Source organism: Nilaparvata lugens, chromosome 4, assembly GCF_014356525.2.
Source record: "Nilaparvata lugens isolate BPH chromosome 4, ASM1435652v1, whole genome shotgun sequence".
NCBI classification, from domain to species: Eukaryota; Metazoa; Arthropoda; class Insecta; order Hemiptera; family Delphacidae; genus Nilaparvata; species Nilaparvata lugens.
The window spans coordinates 25,034,335-25,054,212 of NC_052507.1; the positions used below are offsets into that span (position 1 = coordinate 25,034,335).

At 33.8% G+C, this 19,878-nt stretch overlaps 1 protein-coding gene across 2 annotated transcripts; it reads right to left on the bottom strand.

Annotated features, from left to right (window-relative positions):
* Window positions 1–56: 56 nt before the first annotated feature.
* On the bottom strand, window positions 57–15,242 carry LOC111046815 (probable cleavage and polyadenylation specificity factor subunit 2). 2 transcript variants are annotated; one of them, XM_022332454.2, is made up of 12 exons: window positions 15,055–15,242; window positions 14,401–14,554; window positions 13,610–13,769; window positions 11,061–11,166; window positions 10,116–10,358; window positions 9,140–9,327; window positions 7,997–8,119; window positions 6,639–6,739; window positions 5,262–5,417; window positions 3,628–4,387; window positions 2,475–2,612; window positions 57–243 (listed from the first exon to the last, which is right to left on the bottom strand). In XM_022332454.2, exons 2-12 carry the CDS (start codon window positions 14,547–14,549, stop codon window positions 151–153), a joined length of 2,217 nt encoding a protein of 738 aa, XP_022188146.1. In that variant the 5' UTR covers window positions 14,550–14,554; window positions 15,055–15,242; the 3' UTR covers window positions 57–150. The 2 variants fall into 2 exon arrangements, with proteins under 2 accessions (XP_022188146.1, XP_039283119.1); XM_039427185.1 differs by lacking the exon at window positions 15,055–15,242 and adding an exon at window positions 14,742–14,999.
* Window positions 15,243–19,878: the final 4,636 nt, after the last annotated feature.

The window sequence follows — 19,878 nt, forward strand, 5'->3', positions numbered from 1 at the left end:
TGTGGATATGGAGAATATTTTTAAATATTCAATAATAAAGAAAATTAAGAAATGAGTCAGGTTTCTTTAAAATAATTTTCATTATTACTGTCGTTATTCGTATGACATTTTAAAATGAATTAATTTTCAAGTATAATACACATAGATTTTTTAAATAATAGCATATTGTTCATACAATAAATCTCTAACCCTATAGTAATCTTCAGATAAACATCCTTCCAATGTCACTTTACCCGCTTCGTGCTGAAAAACACACAAAAACACAAATAATTATTAGCTTCTAAAATTAATTTTGAAATACTTTACATAGCAGACCAGATTGATTTTAATAAGAATATGAACCTAGAATATATTTTTCAAGTGTATACAGTGTTCTAAATATAAAGGAGACAAAAAGGGTGTTTGTCTTGTATACATTTGTGGATAATCCGCTTCAGTAGCAGTCTAGAGGTTTCAGGTTCAATAAAAGCTATGACCAGGTGTTTAGAATTGTCGGTCTCAAATAAAATACAACAACCCGTAAGAACCATCATAGATGGCTAAAATATATATAATTATATCAGGCGAGGTAAGCACTTCCCCACCAACAAAAAGCCATACAAATAATTTTGCTGAACTGATCATGAAGTATAACACTACGAAAATGACACACCTACATTATACAATAAAGATCAGGACTAGCGATGTTAGAACGTTAATCAGAAAGCCGAATCATGAAAAACAGCAACTGAGCTGAGCAAAAATGTGATGACTGAACAAATTTCCCAGAGTAGCTACTACAAATTTGAGGCTACTAGTAGACTAATTATTTTCACTTTTTGTGTAGTTAAGAAGTTGATATTGTGGTAATATTCATATTGAATGAAAAAGACTAAGAAATTGTCAAAAACCACAGATTTATTGATACTTAGAAAGACCGGTTTCGGTTATTACACCATTGTCAATCTCTGATAAACTAAAACTAAATACAAGAGCAGCAGAATTTATAATAGTAGGCGAGTACTGCTATTGGTCAAGGGCATGAACGCCTGCCATTGGCCCAGCTAGACAGTCTCCTCCCACTCAACGGTGTGACAAAATGGCGGCTTAAGCACCAGAATCGCCATGATAACAAAATTTACTTTCAGTACAAAATAAGAACCAAGAAAACAAGTGTGAAAGATAATAAAACAAATATGTAAATGGAAAAACTATTGACTAATGTATGCTTACAATTTTATGATAAAACTAAATTCGTAGTGTTGTATTGGTTGAAATGAATCTGGTCATTTAAACTATACTGGGAATTTTCCTTAATTACTCTAGTTATTTCTAAAGCCTCTAGAATATTCAAAGATCTGCCTTTGTTATTAACATGCAGAAACTCATCATTCTCCTTAACTGTGAACTTGTGATTATTTGTTATCAAATGTTCTGCAAAGTTAGATTCCCCATTTTGTTTATTCCAATCTCTGTGTTCTTTAATTCTACTTTTGAAACTTCTACCAGTTTGACCCACAAAACAAGCATTACAATCACCACATTCAAGTTTGTACACCCCACTTTTATCCCAAATATCAATTTTGTCTTTACTCCAGCTAAATAGACTATTTAAAATCGGTTTGGTCTTGAAAGCAACATGAAATCCATTCCTCTTCAATTCCCTACCTATATTATCAGATACAAGGCCTAAATATGGGATTGTTATGGGATTGTCTTCTCCTCACAGTTTGAGCCTACAAAGCTAGAATTGATTGAAATTTGTCTATTAATTTTACTCAATAATCTGTCCACCATACTTACTTCATACCCATTTGTGACAGCTATCTGTTTAATTTTAGTAATCTCAATATCAAAATCATGATGGCTCATAGGTATTGTTAGTGCTCTATAGACCATGCTATTGAAAGCAGCAAGTTTGTGAGAAATAGGATGACAAGAATGAAGAGGAATGATAACATCAGTATGGGTTGTTTTTCTGAAAATAGAAAACTTGTGAAAACCAGTGCTATGATCTATTCTTAAATCTAGAAAATTCAATACACAATCCTGTTCTACCTCTACAGTGAATTTTATACTCTGATGTAATCCATTCAGATAGGAAAGAAAATTGTCTAGTTGTCTGTTACTTCCTTTCCATAAGCAAATAATATCATCTACATATCGAAACCAGTAAACAATTTTATCTTTGAAATGACCATTTTCTATAATTCTACTTTCTAACTTATCCATAAATAATTAAGCTAGAAATGGTGAGAGGGGTGACCCTATTGCCAACCCCTCTCTTTGTTCAAAACATCTGTTGTTAAATTTGGAATATTTATGCTAAAATACAAATACAATTAAACTAAATACAAGTTTTAGTTTATCAGAGATTGACAATGGTGTAATAACCGAAACCGGTCTTTCTAAGTATAAATAAATCTGTGGTTTTTGACAATTTCTTAGTCTTTTTCATTCAAGACTAATTATTGATGAATGAGAAAGTGACCTACCCTGCGAACAGCCACTTTTCCACTGCAGCACCACAACACACCGCCCATGAATTCAGAAGAAATGTTGTTCTTTGTTAATACTTGCTTGAAGTCTGATAATTTTAGCTCATTGATAAATGACGGTTGATGACCCTTTATCTGGAAAAGAAACAATATGATTTTAATAGTTGAACAAGCAACAACAGAAATTAAAAATGTCCATTAAAAGACATACTATTTAATATTAGAATAACTTTTTTCATTGATTGGGTAATTTTTAATAGAAACTGTTGCCTTATTTAATATTATTTCTTGTAATATGATTAGCATAATATTATTATGATCTGCATTCATATTGAGTTATTAAATAATATGATAGAAAAGAACAATGTTTTTGTTTCAATTTGAGAAATTTATTCATTCCAACAATCCCGTGTTATCGGATGGGCACGTCACACTGTCGGTCCCAGCTGAAGTAAGACAGTCGTAAGGCCCATTAACGGCTTAAATGATATATTCAGGCAAGGTGAAACTTCTGTCAGGAACTCCCCCACCAATAAAAGCCATACAAATATTATTATTATTCAAACAATGTCATTCATTTTGTATTCTGTAAGAATATTCACTACAAAAACGCGACTTGATAATAACTATGCCCAATAATTCCAAAGAGCCACTATTGATATTGCAGAACCGTTCCATAATGAAATGAAATACACAGATATTGTCAATTGTACATTTATTTATGGTACAAGACCATAGTCTGCTTGCTGGCGTGACCTGTGCGGACACGAAACCATGGTCCTCTACCATCTACAAATAAATTTATAATCAACAAAATCTGTTTGTATTTAATTATGCCTGAATGAGACTTGAGTGTTGATGACATAACGTAGGGGGACGGCGAAATAATATTCAGAGAAAAGATGTAAGTAATCTTGCGTCAAGCCATCAATGAGCCAGGAGCCGCCTCACTAACATTTTCAAAGAATAATCAGTCAGTTTTATGACAGTTGACAAAACTAAATCCCCAATTTGAAAAAATATACATTTAACTGATTTTGACCCGGTTTTTAGGATACTAATAAAATCTAATCGATTATTTAAACCTATAGATTTAAAAGTATTCTAGAAACGGGAACTTATTGAATTAAATGCAGAGCACAAAACTCACCATATGAACTGGCAAAGGTTCTAAGGTATATATTTCATCTTCGGCGACATTTTCATTGTCCTGATCAGTCTCCATTGGAGTGGCATCGACGCCCTTACTCTTGACAGCAATCTGGGCATCGAGCCAGGCCAGCTCAGAGTTCTTGCCCTTCTGGAACTCCAACGAGCTGATCAACGCATCGGTCAGTCTCACTTGGTAGATGTGACTCTCGGTGGTGGCGTCGACCACATCACCCTTGCCAGGAGTGAACACGCGGATATCGTTCCACTGTTGGATCTGGTCGGCCATTGTCGCTGTGTTGTCGGGCGATCCTCGCACTAGAACCAACCGCCTCGGTTTCAGTTGCGAGAGGATTTTCATCATGGACTCGCCATCCGACCGACCCTCGAAATCAATGAACTGCACCGAACAGGAAACCTGCACTGTTTTGGTGAACGACACGCATTTGGTGGGAACCTCAGTCATGTCTATCGTTAGATCCTCCTCTTTCACCTCAAAGTTCTCCTTGTTGTCTTCACCTTCAGGATTCACATCTGCCAGCTTGTAGTCTTCTGGCTTGATTATTTCGCCATACTCGTCGCATTTCATCTTGGCTTCAAAGAACGGGAATATAGGATAATGCTTTTTGCTGTTCTTGAAAAAACTTGTTTGCTGCTTGTTGAACTCGTGTTTCACCATAAGATCGTGCTTTCCTCTGTTGATATTCAGTATCTCCAAATCATCTTCGGAGTCTGAACTTATGTACACATCTAGAAGACCTCTGTGAACAGAAAATTGCCATTAGTGAAAAAATGCTAATTGTTTGTAAACATTGAATAGGTACTACTTCAAAGACAATATTGTTTAAACTATTTAATAGTTGATAACTAATTCATAACTCGAATATTAGAAAACTGAGTTTGACTTCATTTGCCAAAGTTTTTAGATTAAAAAGTATGAACTAAAGTACATTTCATATCTCAAATCAATATTGCCAATTGAGTGCTGAAGATCAACTTCGTCAACTTTTCATTCTTCATTCTATGAATTCGTCCTCCTCATTTTATGGAATGAGATAAATTGAATATAATATTTCTTCAATTATGAAGTAGATTTGATAACTAATGAGGCATAAAATTCTTTTTGAATTTCCAAGTTTAATTTATGGATCGGCGATAGTTCTACCCGTTATAAGAATTAATTCTGCAAGAAACTCATTTATAAGAAAGGAAACAGTTAGTTTTAAAAGTTGATGATTTTGAGACCAAAGCGTATTTCTATCATTCTTGTAATTTATCAACTTTAGTTTTATAGAAATAAAATTCATTAACAATATTTTCTGAAAGGGTATTTACAGCAGCATCGATCACCATATCCAACAACCATGTCATCGATGAAATACAGTGGGACTTTAATTCTATTGTAGAGAAAAACACCAAACAAAATGTATAAAACACATTCGTATTTTTCTACACCTGAATTTCTATAATTTTATTCTAATGTATATTTTTTTAGATTGTCAAGATAATACATTCTAAATATTTTTGAAACCCATCAAATTTACTGATATATCACTTGTGTGTGTTTATTAGTGGTATTTATTAAGATAGTGATATAATAATATATATTACGGAGTGATGAAGGAAACTACTTACTTCTTATCAGGTTTTTTGTCCTTAGCTTCTTTTTCCTTCCGATGATACTCTAGAAGTTCAGCGCCCTCTAAACGAACACGCCTTTTGACTTGTAGCTGTATCATTCTATTAGTTCCTAGATCAATTAAATCTCTAGCTAACGTACCAGGTGAAGTTCTGAAAAAATGAAAATTATTCTCACAATAAGCACCAAAGTACCTAGAATGCATGCAATCTTGGTACATTGATAAGCACTTTATTTTCTATTTGTAATAAATAGAAACATTGAACTTTTGACACAGTTCTGGTGAGATGTAATTAAATAATTTAAAGACATTGAAAGATCTCTCAATATTAGAATTGAGGCTGATTCACATTGTACATTTGTACAGAATTGTATTGTGAGGCAAAAAAGAACAGGAAAGCACTTTTGAATGACAGACTTATTTATTTTCATTTGAGAACTAGTTCATTTAATTTGTGAATTGGAGAACACTCGAGAACTTTGAATGCGATAGCTCCATTCAAGAAGCAAGCAAAAAATACAATTAGGTTTAGCACATTCCTAATACGAATCAACCTTTGTTCTACATTAGAGTGACTGAAATACTAATATTAACACATTTTGTACTTGAAGTAATATTTCCTATTATTTTGTTTTCATAAAGGAGGATAAGCTACGACACACTGATTAACTATACAACACCAAGGGATAACTTTATATCACACATTTCAAGTCAATAGTGACAGAACTATCGAGAATTTAAAGTATTTTCTTGAGTTCTTAATCAGTATTATTTGATATTTGTCATACATGACATCAAAACCCATTCAATTTTTGAAATATTATTTTGTGAATTGGAAATCTGGTCGCGGATTTAATTATTAAATGTAATTGATAAAGCGAGAAGATCTCCAATGTACAAATATGAAACGTGTGTTTTATCATGTTTCGTGAAGGCAATATTATGGGTTTTAGCTCCATGCTATACAAACAAGAGTGAGTCGACTTTTGGTCTGTGAATCAAGGCTGCATGTTTTTTTCACATAAATCGATTTTGAATTTTTTTACAGTCACTTGAAAAGCGAAGGATGCGGGATTAGTAGGAGCCGAGGTGCATTTCCAATAGAATAATTTCTGAGGATGATTTTTATTGTTAGTGTTTACAGTAACAATAATTCCTACTTTTGTGCTTTCGCCGTTCTGTCTCGAGTAGAGCTCTGCGAGTAAAATTTGAATTGCATTTTTAATTGAAGGTTTTATCAATACAGTTTATTGATCGAAATTCAAAAGGTGAATCATCTTCCATCCTAGCGTGAATTAAAAATGTTTCTTATAAAATATTAATACGAATTCCATTCTGATGTGGAACAATAATTATAAGTTATGTTGTATACCTGGAGGTGATGATAATACTATTATTTTCTTGTGAGCTCCACTGCAGGAAGAGCTCCCTTGAGAAACCACATTCCATATCTGGTGTACTGGCTAAAACGACCTACAACAAACACAAGTGAGATATTCGTTACGTTGTGGTGAAAGTAAAATTTACCAATATGGCAATACAGTTATTGTAAATGATGGAAACATTTTTTAAATTCATTTTCTCAAGAGCTTATTCGAAATGAACAATTGCTATACCGTAGGAAGGGAGTGCCTCAGATCTGCCAGTTCTCAAATTCAAATTCATTCATTTGCCATAAAAATTAATAAATAAATATTCTCAATTACAGTATGGCACTGCCGGCAAAAAACAACTTGTGCGTCGGCAGTGATTTCGTACAGCTAGGTATGTTTAATGTTTTTGAAGGGACGGATTCAAGGATCCAAAGGTTCAAAGGACCTCACACGTCAACTGAAGCTTATTGTGTATCACAAGTATGTTAGTTGGGAAAACCAATACTTGTATCCATTACAAGGTCAAGGAGTTTTTTCCCTATACTAACATTCCATTCATCGCCTGGTTGCTTGCAGCCAAACAACAGAGCCCTTCTCCTAGCCCCTAGTCACTCGCAATCCAGTAACCAGTATGACAGCTTGGTAGTCTCTTTAGACTGATTACAAAGCCTAAACATCTGGCTTTCATTTCTGAGTCCAATTGTGTGGAGATGTTTCCTGAAGAGGCCGTATCCAGTTATCAGGACAATCAACTGCTTAACCTGACCTCTACCCAAACTCACCAGCCAACAGATAGGTATGATAAACATGTTAATAGAAAAATAAAAATAGAGCCCAAGTTATTATAAACAAAAGCAAGAAATTGAAAATATATAATACAGTTGAAAATTATAGTTAAGCTATACGTTAAAACTTTATTTACAATGCAAATGACACTAATGTAATAGCATTGGCAGATAAAATAATAAGGTAGTCCTTGTGCTATTTTTATTATAAATTTATAGGTGACAAAAACTAATTTTTTATCACCAAAACAAATCAAGTGATGGAAACCATCAAGGAAATTTCAACTCTGGGTGTAAATTGAAATGAACATTGTTGCAAGCATTATTAGGCTATACCATTGCGATATTTTGTATGGAATTAAATTTATGATATTGATAGACTACTACAATATTCAAATATCACTGGAAAAATAATAAGAAATTGAATCAGAAGTATGCACTTTTCAATAACACCATATTACTTTAACTAGGAATTAAGTGCATGTAAAGTATAGGTTAAAGTGATCATTTAAAGCTCAATTTAAAATCTTCAACAAGAAACATAATCAAATCTGAGACAGAGAATCACTTACCTTAGGACTAGAAACTTTGCTTAATTCAGCCATACTATGACAGAGCTGCAGATGCTTGAACTGGAATGGATTATTTCTAGCGCCCTCAAAACTCCTCATCAATTTATCACTCATCCACTCAATCTGAAATGTTATATTGAAAATGTGAGATTGGATTTCAGAAATGGCAAATTAAATTAGATTGGAATTAGAAAAATCCGAATATAAATTATAATATTATATTGCAATGGCATCTATACACAAATTAATAAAGTTTTCAGTTCATAGTATGCAGTTTTATCTGGCTTTCAGCTTTTCTACATAAGAATGCTTCTGTCGTCAACTTATCAATTGATACATAAAATGAGGAACTCTTCATGAGCCTGGAAACATGATTTTAGCAGATTCCACTAGATTCACAATTATCAATTAATCGATGACCACTAACAACATTTTATACTCTATGATTGATGATTATTTTCGTTAATGATTAGACGAAGTATTCCATTGAGACTACTAATATTATAGCACAAAGTGAATAAGTATTTGATTTTGATCTCGATTTTTTTGAACAATATTGTTTTCAATAAAGAATTTTATTCTCAGTTTAATGCAGTAAAATAAGCGATTCTAAGGAACTTTCTCAGCCAAGCACACTTTTGTTGCTTAGTAAACAATAACAGGAACCAATCGCAACGATTCTATGGTGTGATTCACTTCATACTGTCAGCATGGAATGAATGAGAAGCATTGGTTTTATTTGAGAGGGATCTGACAGTTTGAATTAAATTTTACTATAGAATTAGTTTAACAATTCTCATAAATTCTTGAAGCATGCTTGGATAGAAACATTTTTAATAATGAATCGTCTTACAGGCATTATAAAGAAAACCTTTATTCAATATCACTATGAAAAAATCATGTTCCTTATCTCATATTTCATGAAAAAATATTGTTGATAGAGGATCTGCATAAAAAATAACAGCACGAAGTGCTAAAAAGTGACTAAAAAGAAGATTCATTTGATGTACGGACCTCAGACATTCAAAAAGTCCAGTTCAAGGTAGATGAAATTGCACAAAACATTAATAATTAAATGTAACACGTGAAAAACGTATTTATTATTGTACTTGAAAAACTTAAAATTGATGACAACAAACTTACCTGTGATTTTGCGAATTCGACTACATTATAGCTAACGTTATTGAGGAGGGCCAACGAGTAAGCCAGAAGTCCTGACTCCTTATTCCTCCACAGCTGGTCCAACATGTGAGCCAGCTCTAAAACACGACCAGCTGTGTCGACGGCCACCAGAACGTTACCGTTGTTACGCAACGTTTGCAGAATATTTGCTGGAAAACAAACGAAGTAGTTAGAAACTAGGAATCCATAATGAAAGATTACTCAAAAAATAGAACCCGCTTTTGTAAATAGCCCTGTCTGGGAATACAATTTACATTAAAGAATACATGGAATATATGACTGAAAATCTTTGTACCGTTTTTGTATGACCCATTTTTGTAAATAGACCAGTCTGGAAATACAATTTATATTATAGAATACATGGAATATATGACTGAAAATTTTTGACTTCGGGGATTGGTTTAGAGTACAGTTACTATACAGAAACAGTTCCCATTTATAAGCTCCAATATAAAATTCAAATATTTGAAGTCTTGAAGGCGGCGGCGGGAAGAAAGTTCCAATGGCCAAACTATCTTTGATATAGCCTAGTAGATGTAGTTTAGAGTAGTTACAAGGTGCTTGTCTGTGCGGCAAGCATGGTTTTGTACCCCGCCTCATACGAGATGAGGGTCGGGATTCGACGATTGACTATATAAACTATATGAACTTAAGAAAAAAGAAAAAAAAACTGTGAAGAACAATCAAATTTGGCAGGCTTCACTGTTTTGAAACATTTTTCTCTTGTCAACCGCTTACGAAAAGAAAAAGAGGAAACCAAAAATTTTCCCTCCCCCAAACGTGCTTTTACTCCCCAAATAGAAGAGGTTTTTCATGTTTATCTACTAACTACTATGAACCAATTCATTAAGTTGAAACCTATTGCATACCCCATGTTCTCTTGACCCACTTGAGAATTCATTTATAATTGATACGCAATATGAATCAATTTACTTACTCATCAACTTTTCATCCCTTGTTCTTCTCCTAGCTTGCTGATAGGTGGCATTTGAAGCATCTGTGATCAGAAGCGACGGCCTCTGGAACTCCAACTCACAACCGTTTAGATGTCGCTCCTTTTTATGATTGAAATCAACTGCATATATTATATCCTCCTCGCCTATCTTCATTATTTTCCATACTGTGCCACCTATCATATGCCCAGCTGGTAGTGGAACTATTGTTAAGCCAAATCCTTTTCCTAAAAAAAAAAAAAAATATTGAGATGGATGATAATTGCTTGAAAAAATTAATATTCATAGAAAATCAAATTAAGGTGAGAGAGACTGATCTTCAAGAAACTATTCTTCTATAGAGTTAAAATATTTTGCGAATAATTCGCTGTTAAAGTTTTGTTTTGTATTCATTAAATCAAGGGAAATTAGAGTGGATAGAATTAGTTGAAGAGTGCAAGAATAGAAGTCTAAAACCATTATACAAAGAAAAACATGGTATAGATCATGCTCATTTTTGACGATACTAAAAATAATAAAGATGTCAGAGCTGGGCTTGCGTGGATAATAATTTCTTTTTAAAAATATCCAGCCAGAGTTCACCTCGTAGATTGCCATCAATGATAAGTGTTTAAAACTATGCATCGTCTCAAGTCTCTTACAAAAATATTTGAAACCAAAATTAAAAATTTTATTTTTTGTGTAAAAAATGAACATGCATTTATTTCAAAGTTGCCTGAGTATTAGTTCATTATAAATCGTCCTTATGTCATTATGAACGTTTAATATGTCATTAATATAATATCCCATAATGGATGCCTTGGAAATAATACACACTGAGAATGTATAGAAATAATTTGTATTAAAGTGGAATAGTACTGATATTTTCGTAGTCAATTATAAAAAATAAATCCGTAATATTATTAAGGTAGAGAAGGACGCTTCATTACCTTTCATTGGAACACTCTGATTATATTTCAGTTGGACAATTTTGTCAAAAGCTGCATCAACGTCATCTAAAGTAAACATTTCGAACTCCTCCATATCATGTCGAGACTGAAAATGCAATAAATCAACAGGTGAATAAATTAAATTGTAAGAAATCAATGCTTGGTGATAATATACTGCAATAAGATTGTACACTGTTTATTCGCACACCAAACATGGATTTCCATAGAACAATTTTGAAAAGTTCATTTGGCTTGAACCTATTCATCCTTCAATTCAATAAAATCAGAATTATCCTTCAATGTACAAATGATCAAATTTTTGCAAAGAAATTTTGAGTCGGTTGAATAAATATGTTTTGATGAATTATCCAGGGTATTTGACGGATTACCAGGGTAATATACCCCTGCTAAGAAAGCTCAGACACGTGGTAGGCAGGGAGAGTCTGGTGATGGCATACCACTCACTCTTTCACAGCCACCTCATGCATGGACTGATCCAGTGAGGACATGAGCCAACAGCGAAGGATGTGCTGCTCCTCCAAAAAAGAGCACTCCGTACAATCACTTTCTCTTCTAGTAGGGACCACTGTAAACCTGTCTTCAGGGGTATGGGGATCCTTACCATCTACGTGTTCTGTTCACTCACACACCTGATGGACAACCAAGAAGCCGGGACAAGAAGAGGTGAAATCCACAGCTACAATACTCGCCGAGCTGCTGACCTTGATGCATCACACAAGATAAGGCAGCACCTACAACAGCTACCCAGCAGCAGCCATTCGGATGTTCAACAGGCTGCCCAGTGAAGTGAGAAATTTACCACGTGATAAATTGCTAAGCACAGTGAAGTAGAAGCTAAACGACAGACCACTCTTCTCATTTGCTGAGCTTGAGGATAAGCCCCTATTTTGGAGCAGTTCTACTTCAACGAATAGCCAAAATGGCTACAAACCAATATTGTTTGTGACACTGTCTCACTGGAATCCACAGTTTTCGACAACGACAAGTATCAAGTAAGTACTTACTTAAGTAAGTATCAGATAAGTGAATAAGTATGGGCGATTAATTACCAATACAGTAGGTTAATAAATTATTATGCACTTGTAATGAAAAACCTCTGCATTCTAGGCTTTATTGATCAGTAATGAATTCATAACAGATTCAAAATTAGAATAAATAGTTCAACATCTGATAACAGAAAGAAGATCTGAATAACTGATAAGAAGAAAACACTAGTCATATGATGATTCAATATCATCGCATTCTTCCCGTCTTTAGGAATTCAATGAATAGTCTTTCAAATAAGAAGGCATTTTGCGCTCTCTATAAGATCTTCGCAGGGTGCCATCAGGAGGCTCTTCTTCATCACTGAGGGGGAATCCTGTATTTGTTTCATCTTGATTTTCATGATAATTTTCTTGATTATTCTCAGGCTCTGCGTGATCACTAAGGCTTGATCCTGCATTTGTATCATCTTGATTTTTATCGTTATCTTCTTGAATGCTCTCTTCTCCTCGAGGGGCAAGGTTTTTCAATGATACAGTTGTCTCTCTTCCATCACTAAGCCGTACCTTGGCATATTGTGGGTTGATTTGAAGAATATCCACCTCCTCGACCAATGGATCGAATTTACTTCTTCGTATAGGTACTTTCATTAGGACTTTGTTTGAAGGGGCAAGCCAGGTTGGAAGTGCTATACCATTAGATGATTGTCTGTAGTGTCGGAACATCCTATCATGTGGCGTCTCATTAGTAGCCGTGCACAATAGGGATCGAATAGAATGTAGAGAATCTGGGAGCACAGATTCCCAATCAGATACATCCAAATTTCTATGCTTCAATGTAAGAGACACTGTGCGCCAAATTGTACCATTTTCTCGTTTGATTTGGCCATTTCCTGGTGCGTTATAAGGTGATGACATGGAAGTGGCTACTCCTCGATTATGAAGGAATTCCTGCAGCTCTCTGGATTTGAAAGAGGTTCCATTGTCAGTATGTACATAAGAAGGTAAACCAAATGTGGTAAACAAGTTCACAAGGCACTGAATTACAGTTGATGAATTCATATTCGGACAAGGGTATGCAAACGGAAACCTAGAGTACTCATCAATTATTGTCAACAAATATTTGTTTTTAGTTTTTGATGGAAGAGGACCCTTGAAGTCCACGCTTAATCTTTCAAATGGATGTGTCGCCTTTATGAGAGTAGATTTCAATTTCTTGAAAAATTGAGGTTTTATGGCATTACATGTTTGACATGAAGAAGTCATTTTTCTGACATCCTCAACTGAATAGGGTAAATTATGAGTTCTTACCCAATGAATCATTCTGGTCACTCCAGGGTGACACAAGTACTATGTGTGCTACTATGTGTGCATCAGTACTATGAAGTAATACTTCAACTAGCAATATCTGACTGCAAACTATTTTGGTTTATGGCATGTTCATGGAAACAGAATAGATATTTTTGAGTGATCGCCGATTAATAATAATCATAAATTGTTTAACCAGCACACAAAAGTGTTCAGAAAATGGTAGGATCTCCTCACCTGATATAGGTCATACATGAACATTTGACCCATTTTATAAACAGGAATCGTGGCGTAGATCGGGCAGTTGAGGCCACATTTGCCGACAATATAGGGCAGAGCTCCCAGATGCAACGGGTCAGGATAAGACAGGAGAACAGCATCAATCTGGTTCACATGTCTGTAATAATTGAAATTAAAAATTTATCAATATAATATGAACACTTTCTATAATTATTTTTCAAATATAATTTTTATTAAATTAAAATGGATTGATTTACTCATTTATGAATTTTAATGGCATTAAGCAGGAGTTATTTTTGTAAAAACGTTGTCACTATCAACAACAACTTTTGAAATCAGCATAGTCATTGAGTTTTTCTATCACAATATATAAAAGCACTTCACTCAAATGGGCTACTTTTTAACAAATTAATAAAACCAATATAAAAATCTTGAAGTACCCTATAATTTTAATAACTTTAAAATAGTTCAACAACTAGTTTCTACCCTAACTTAGGTAATTTTCAATAATTTTATTTATAATAAACCGTATTTGTAATGGGTGGGTATATTGCATTATATTGGAAAAATAGATTTTTCAATTTTCCTGTTATATTCTTATAATAGCAAAAAGTTTGACAAATGATTCCCTCAGTAGAAAGATGAAAACATTTTATGTTAAATATTTTCACAATTATTGAGAATCAAGATAAGCTCTAATTAATATTCTAATAACTTAGAATAATGATAATGTTTATTCAACTATTTGTAATAGACAATTATGTGAATATTGAAACAGCGTTTCTTACCTTTTGAGCTCTTTTACAAATTCTTGATCAAAGGTTTCACTCCAGCCGCAATCCAACAAGAATCTGAACTCATCAACTTGTAATATGTAGCATGGAGGAGTCTCATCATGAGCTCCAGAGAGAGCATGTACTTTTATAATAGATGTCATTTTATCTGTAACACAATAATAAATTGAACGACAGCCGCAAGTACTTGACTTGAGTTAATTGAAAAGAATTACCTATTTTACTACATGCCTAGTAGGGTACTAGCAACTTATCTACAATCTATAGATAAAACCGAGGAAAGCATGAAATTATTCATATATAACAAATTTAAAATAAAAATAGTATTGACTTACTAGACAATGTGTAAAGTTTATGATAGATTATTGCAAAGATAGAAATTACAAATACCGGGCAACCAAGCTTAAAAGAGAAATTCCAAAACAGACAGCATATTTTACATTCAACATCACAAAAACTTTGAAATTCATACTTCACTTCATCAGAATTCAAAACTACAAAGAATATTCAACATGGAAACATTAAAAATAATATAAATACTAATTTAACTCTGTTTACAAAAAATATTCAAATATTGCTAAACATAACCTCAACAGGTGATGCATTATTGGTCACAGTAGTGTAGACCTAACACATTGTTGAACTTACGTAGGCTTTAATAGAACGTTTAATACTTTCTATATTTGATAAAGAAGTTTCATATTATTAAATTATTCCAGTCATCAGGAAGCTTGAAGCCAATTTCTTTTAAATTATTGATTTGACACCCAAGCAAATACCAAATCAAAATGGAGTAAACACTGTAAACTGGAATGGAAAGCGAGATCGAGAGTCGAGACTGGGGAATTCGTGAATCGACTATAACAGTCGATATTTGATTGGTGCTTGACTGTCGAAGAGTACGATCGATTATGTGCTTAGACGCTTATGTGCTTAGGCGTTTAGGCCACACATTGGCCACACTCTTGCCAAACAGTCCAGTCAAATTAGCCTAATCTAAAATTTTTCAGGAAACAGCCGCGAAAGAATTTTTCTCGTTAGTTGTATACGGTACAGTAGGTATTTTGAGGCGCTGAAATCTGCTGACACGCTAGAGATCACCCCTAAGACCTTCAAATTTTCTACTTTTTCATTTTATTTTGAAAACCTCGGTTTTTTAATAAGCATTCTCTACAAAATTGGAAAGTCTCTAAAAGATAATAACATTTCGAATAAATATTAAGTGGTCGCGATGGATTCTATGATTTCTGGTTTTGTAGCTACAAATTTTCAAAAAAGGGGTAGGCCTATAGTGAGGTCCACTTTATAATGGCAGTGGATAAAGATAGGAGAATAGCGATGCCGATTCTCTGCATTAATTAATTATATTTCTACACTGTCAAAAACATTATTGGCATCGTTGTGGATCTAGAAAAGGATAGTACCACCGGCTTTGTCGAATGATAGACAAGGATAGCAAAACCAAAGTTGAACAATATTGTCATTATAACGTGAACCTTACTTTAGGCTATTTTTCAATTTTTTTTTTGAAAATTCTTGAAACTTACTACTTCCACTCTTTACGACTTATACAACTTGGAGCATTATTTATGATGAAAAATCACATATCATGTGAAAGTACAATAATAATTCTGAACAATATTCCTCAGAAATTCTAAAATTTAGTATAGGGGGGAGGGGGAGTACTAGCGAAAATAGGAATCTATGTTTTACAGCCAAAATACAAATTTTCCATTGTTATTGCTTTTAAGGCCTCCTTAACTGATCAAATCAATATTTTTATGATATTTATCATACAAAGGTTATGTTCTATCAGAATCACCAGTTAGATGCACTTAAGCTGGGTTTACACCAAAGTTATTAACAAAATGTTTATAGCTTAATCCTTATAGATTCTATTAGATTGAACGGAACTTGACAAACACATATTTTATGTTCATCATGTGTTTGATAAGTTATGTTCAATCTAATAGAATTTATAAGGATTAAGTTATTAACATTTTCTTGATAACTTTGGTGTAAACGCAGCTCAAGGAATGTTCAATTTTTTTATAAAATTCCACTTTAGCCTACATGATTTTGCACCGCCTTGACGAGCTGAAAAGAGGTGTCCTTATAAGCGCCTCCCCACTAGGAAATCCTGAGATAAAGTGCATCTAACTGGTGATTTTGATAGAACATAATAACCCTTGTATGATAAGTATGATAAAAAATATTGATTTATTCAGTTCAATTTATTTAGTTCAGATCACCTACCGGTAGTGAGAAGGCGCTTATAGAGATACATTTTTTCAGCTCGTCAAGGCGGTGCAAAATCATACAAGGAATCTTGAATATAAAATTGTCATACAAAATCATACATTTATAAGTGGAATTTAATAAAAAATATAAGAATTCAATGGAAATGAATGTCTCCACTGAAAATGTGTCAATTTATCTAAACTATTGGAAATAAACAATTGGAATTTGAACTAAACAATTGAAATTTTGATATGAAATACTTGGGCTAGCAAAACTAGTCTCGCACAAAGTACATGTATATGCTATTAATGGCTGTTAGTTTGGGGGAAGGGGTGATTGAATGGGTCATGAAGAGGGTAAGGATCCCATTCCCCATTTTTATAGAGGTGGTAATGTTCTAATGGAACCAGAAAGTCAGTATCAGAAGAAGTCAAAACAGACAATAATAATTTAAAATGTATTCTTCCTAGCTATTGAATAAATTTGTACTGAGATAATAAGAAAATTATTCAATTACAGTTTATGTGTCAAAAAATGTTAAAAAGGTATTTCTATTTTAAAATAGGGCTTTCGCTTGTCTTCTGTCCTTACACTTTTGCAACCACAATTCTGGCTAAAGCAGTCGTACTGTAGTTTTGGTTTTGCAAGTGGAAGAATAAAAAGGAGAAATTATCCAGATCTGCGAAAAGAGCATGATTTCATTTGCATGCTAATGAAGGGGAGAATTGTATAATTGGGAAACACATCAATGACTGGAGAAGTCTTATTATTCGTCTCAGGAGCCAGTAATGAGACAAAGTGTGAAGTTGTACTTTCCGTCTCTGTCTGATGAATTATTGTCAGACGTTCTTCATCCGAGATTCCCATTCCACCATAGTTTCTTTTTGACTTCAATTTTCCAAGATTTCTTAGACTGATTATTTTTGTCCAATTTCCAGACGTGATGACTGGAATATGCAGATTATAGATTCCACTTCTTTTCATCATCAATGGAAGAAATGGAATTAGAAAATGACAAGGCATGCAACTTTCACACTTTAATCAGTTTTTTACGCATCCAGCAAGCTCAAATTGAATTCTCCTTGAAATAGAATCTTGACGCGGCCATTTTGAAGCCAGCTTCAATTTTTGAATATCCAGCCTTTTTTAAATTTTTAAACCAATTAGCCTACATCTGAGATTATCATCATCGTCTGCTTTTTATAAAGAAAAGAATTGCCTTTTACGGGACCTGAACGGGATACGAAATAACACATTTATTCAATCTTTGATACAAATTTTACGTACGATAAAATCACAATTGAATAGTTTTCCTATTGAGAATCATCAAATATAGTTGTTGATTCTATCAGTATGGAACTATCAACTAAATTCAATTTATTTGTGCTTTAACAGACCCTTGCAGAGCACGGGTAACTAACACCTGCTCGTCCTTTGTAAATATCTAACCCAAAAATCGACAGTACATTATTAGACTATATTCGTGGATTTGAATTGATTTATTCAAGAGCCCTCTCTCCTTGATTGGGAATCTGTCTGTAATATTGTTGATTACGAATGTCATATTTAGACTGTAAAATATTTATTGTTTATGCAATTCTGTGACACCCATGTCTCAATTCATTCAACAAATCGCTCATAAAATATCAAAAGACCCCATCAGTCAAAGACTCCATCCATACGAAACTCATGGCATTTTAATGTGTAAATTGAAGTCTGAGATATTGAAATTATTCAAATGCGAATGAATCAATAATAATTATTATAAATTTATTAATCTTTAATTAATCTTTATTAATCTAAATCCATATTAAATGCTCTAAATTACCCCGAAGACTTCTGCTACTGCAAATATTGACAACAGGGTTAAACTAGATGGAAATTCGATGAGCCCTACTATTTAAAAATTATTTGTCAGCCCGGGAGTCGAACACAGTACCTTCTAATTACCGGTCAGGAATGCTTATCCTTACACCAAACTGACAACCTCTGGATAGCGGCTAGCCAGCATTAGATTTGGAGTTTCGTTTAATAATAACTATGAATAGTACCTAATTAACTTGAATATACATCAAGTCTGGCAACTTGCTAGTTGTAATTTGTGCTCAGGTGAGCATAACAAACAGTTGTGAGGTGAGTTCACAGCTTCAAAAGTTCAATTTGTCAAGTTACAAGAGGAAGTGCGAACTTTCAACTATTTATAGCACTAGCTAGTTATAACGTTAACTTGAGAATGCTGGTTTTATTCTTGATTTCGTAATATATTATGTTGAAGGTTTAGCGGTTTTATATAGTATTATGTAAAGCCTATTTTTCTTATTTATTGCTGGGTTGGCATAGGCTAGTCGTAGATTAAATTCTGAAATAAAAATCTGGTGTGGTGCACTCACACAACTTTCCTTGCAGTTATGAAAATTGATTACCTGACGCTAGTGTTCCCGCGCATCTCAAGTCTACTATTCAAAGATTTGAGCCAGCTGGTGACAGGGCAATAACGCTGGAGACACACGAGGTTTGCTATCCTCTTCATAGTGAATGATTTAATAGAATCAACAGTTTTTGCCAACAGTTTGCAAATGGATAATCACATTTTCTCGAATTTCGAGCTTATTTTTAATTTTAGGTGAAAATGTTACTGAACATTAATTGTAGAGATCCTCATGCTCAATCTTTTCCACTCGGAATTTTTTGTTTAAATTGTATCTGCAGCCAGATAATTGAGAATCTAAAATCAAACTTTTCATAGATGGAGCGGATCTCCTGAAATATTTACAGATATGGAACTTGTGGCAGTTGATAGAGCTTATCGATGACTATTTCAGGTATAACTTTAATCAAAATCGTTGGAGCCGTTTTCGAGAAAATCGCAAAAAAACCCTGTTTTTGACAACATTTTCGCCATTTTAGCCGCCATCTTGAATCGCATTTGATCGAAATTGTTCGTGTCGGATCCTTATAGTGTAAGGACCTTAAGATCCAAATTTCAAGTCATTCCTTTAATTGGGAGATGAGATATCGTGTACACAGACGCACATACACTCACACACACACACACACACACACACACACACACACACACACACACACACACACACACACACACACACACACACACACACACACACACACACACACACACACACACACTACCAATACCCAAAAACCACTTTTTTGGACTCAGGGGACCTTGAAACGTATAGAAATTTAGAAATTGGGGTACCTTATTTTTTT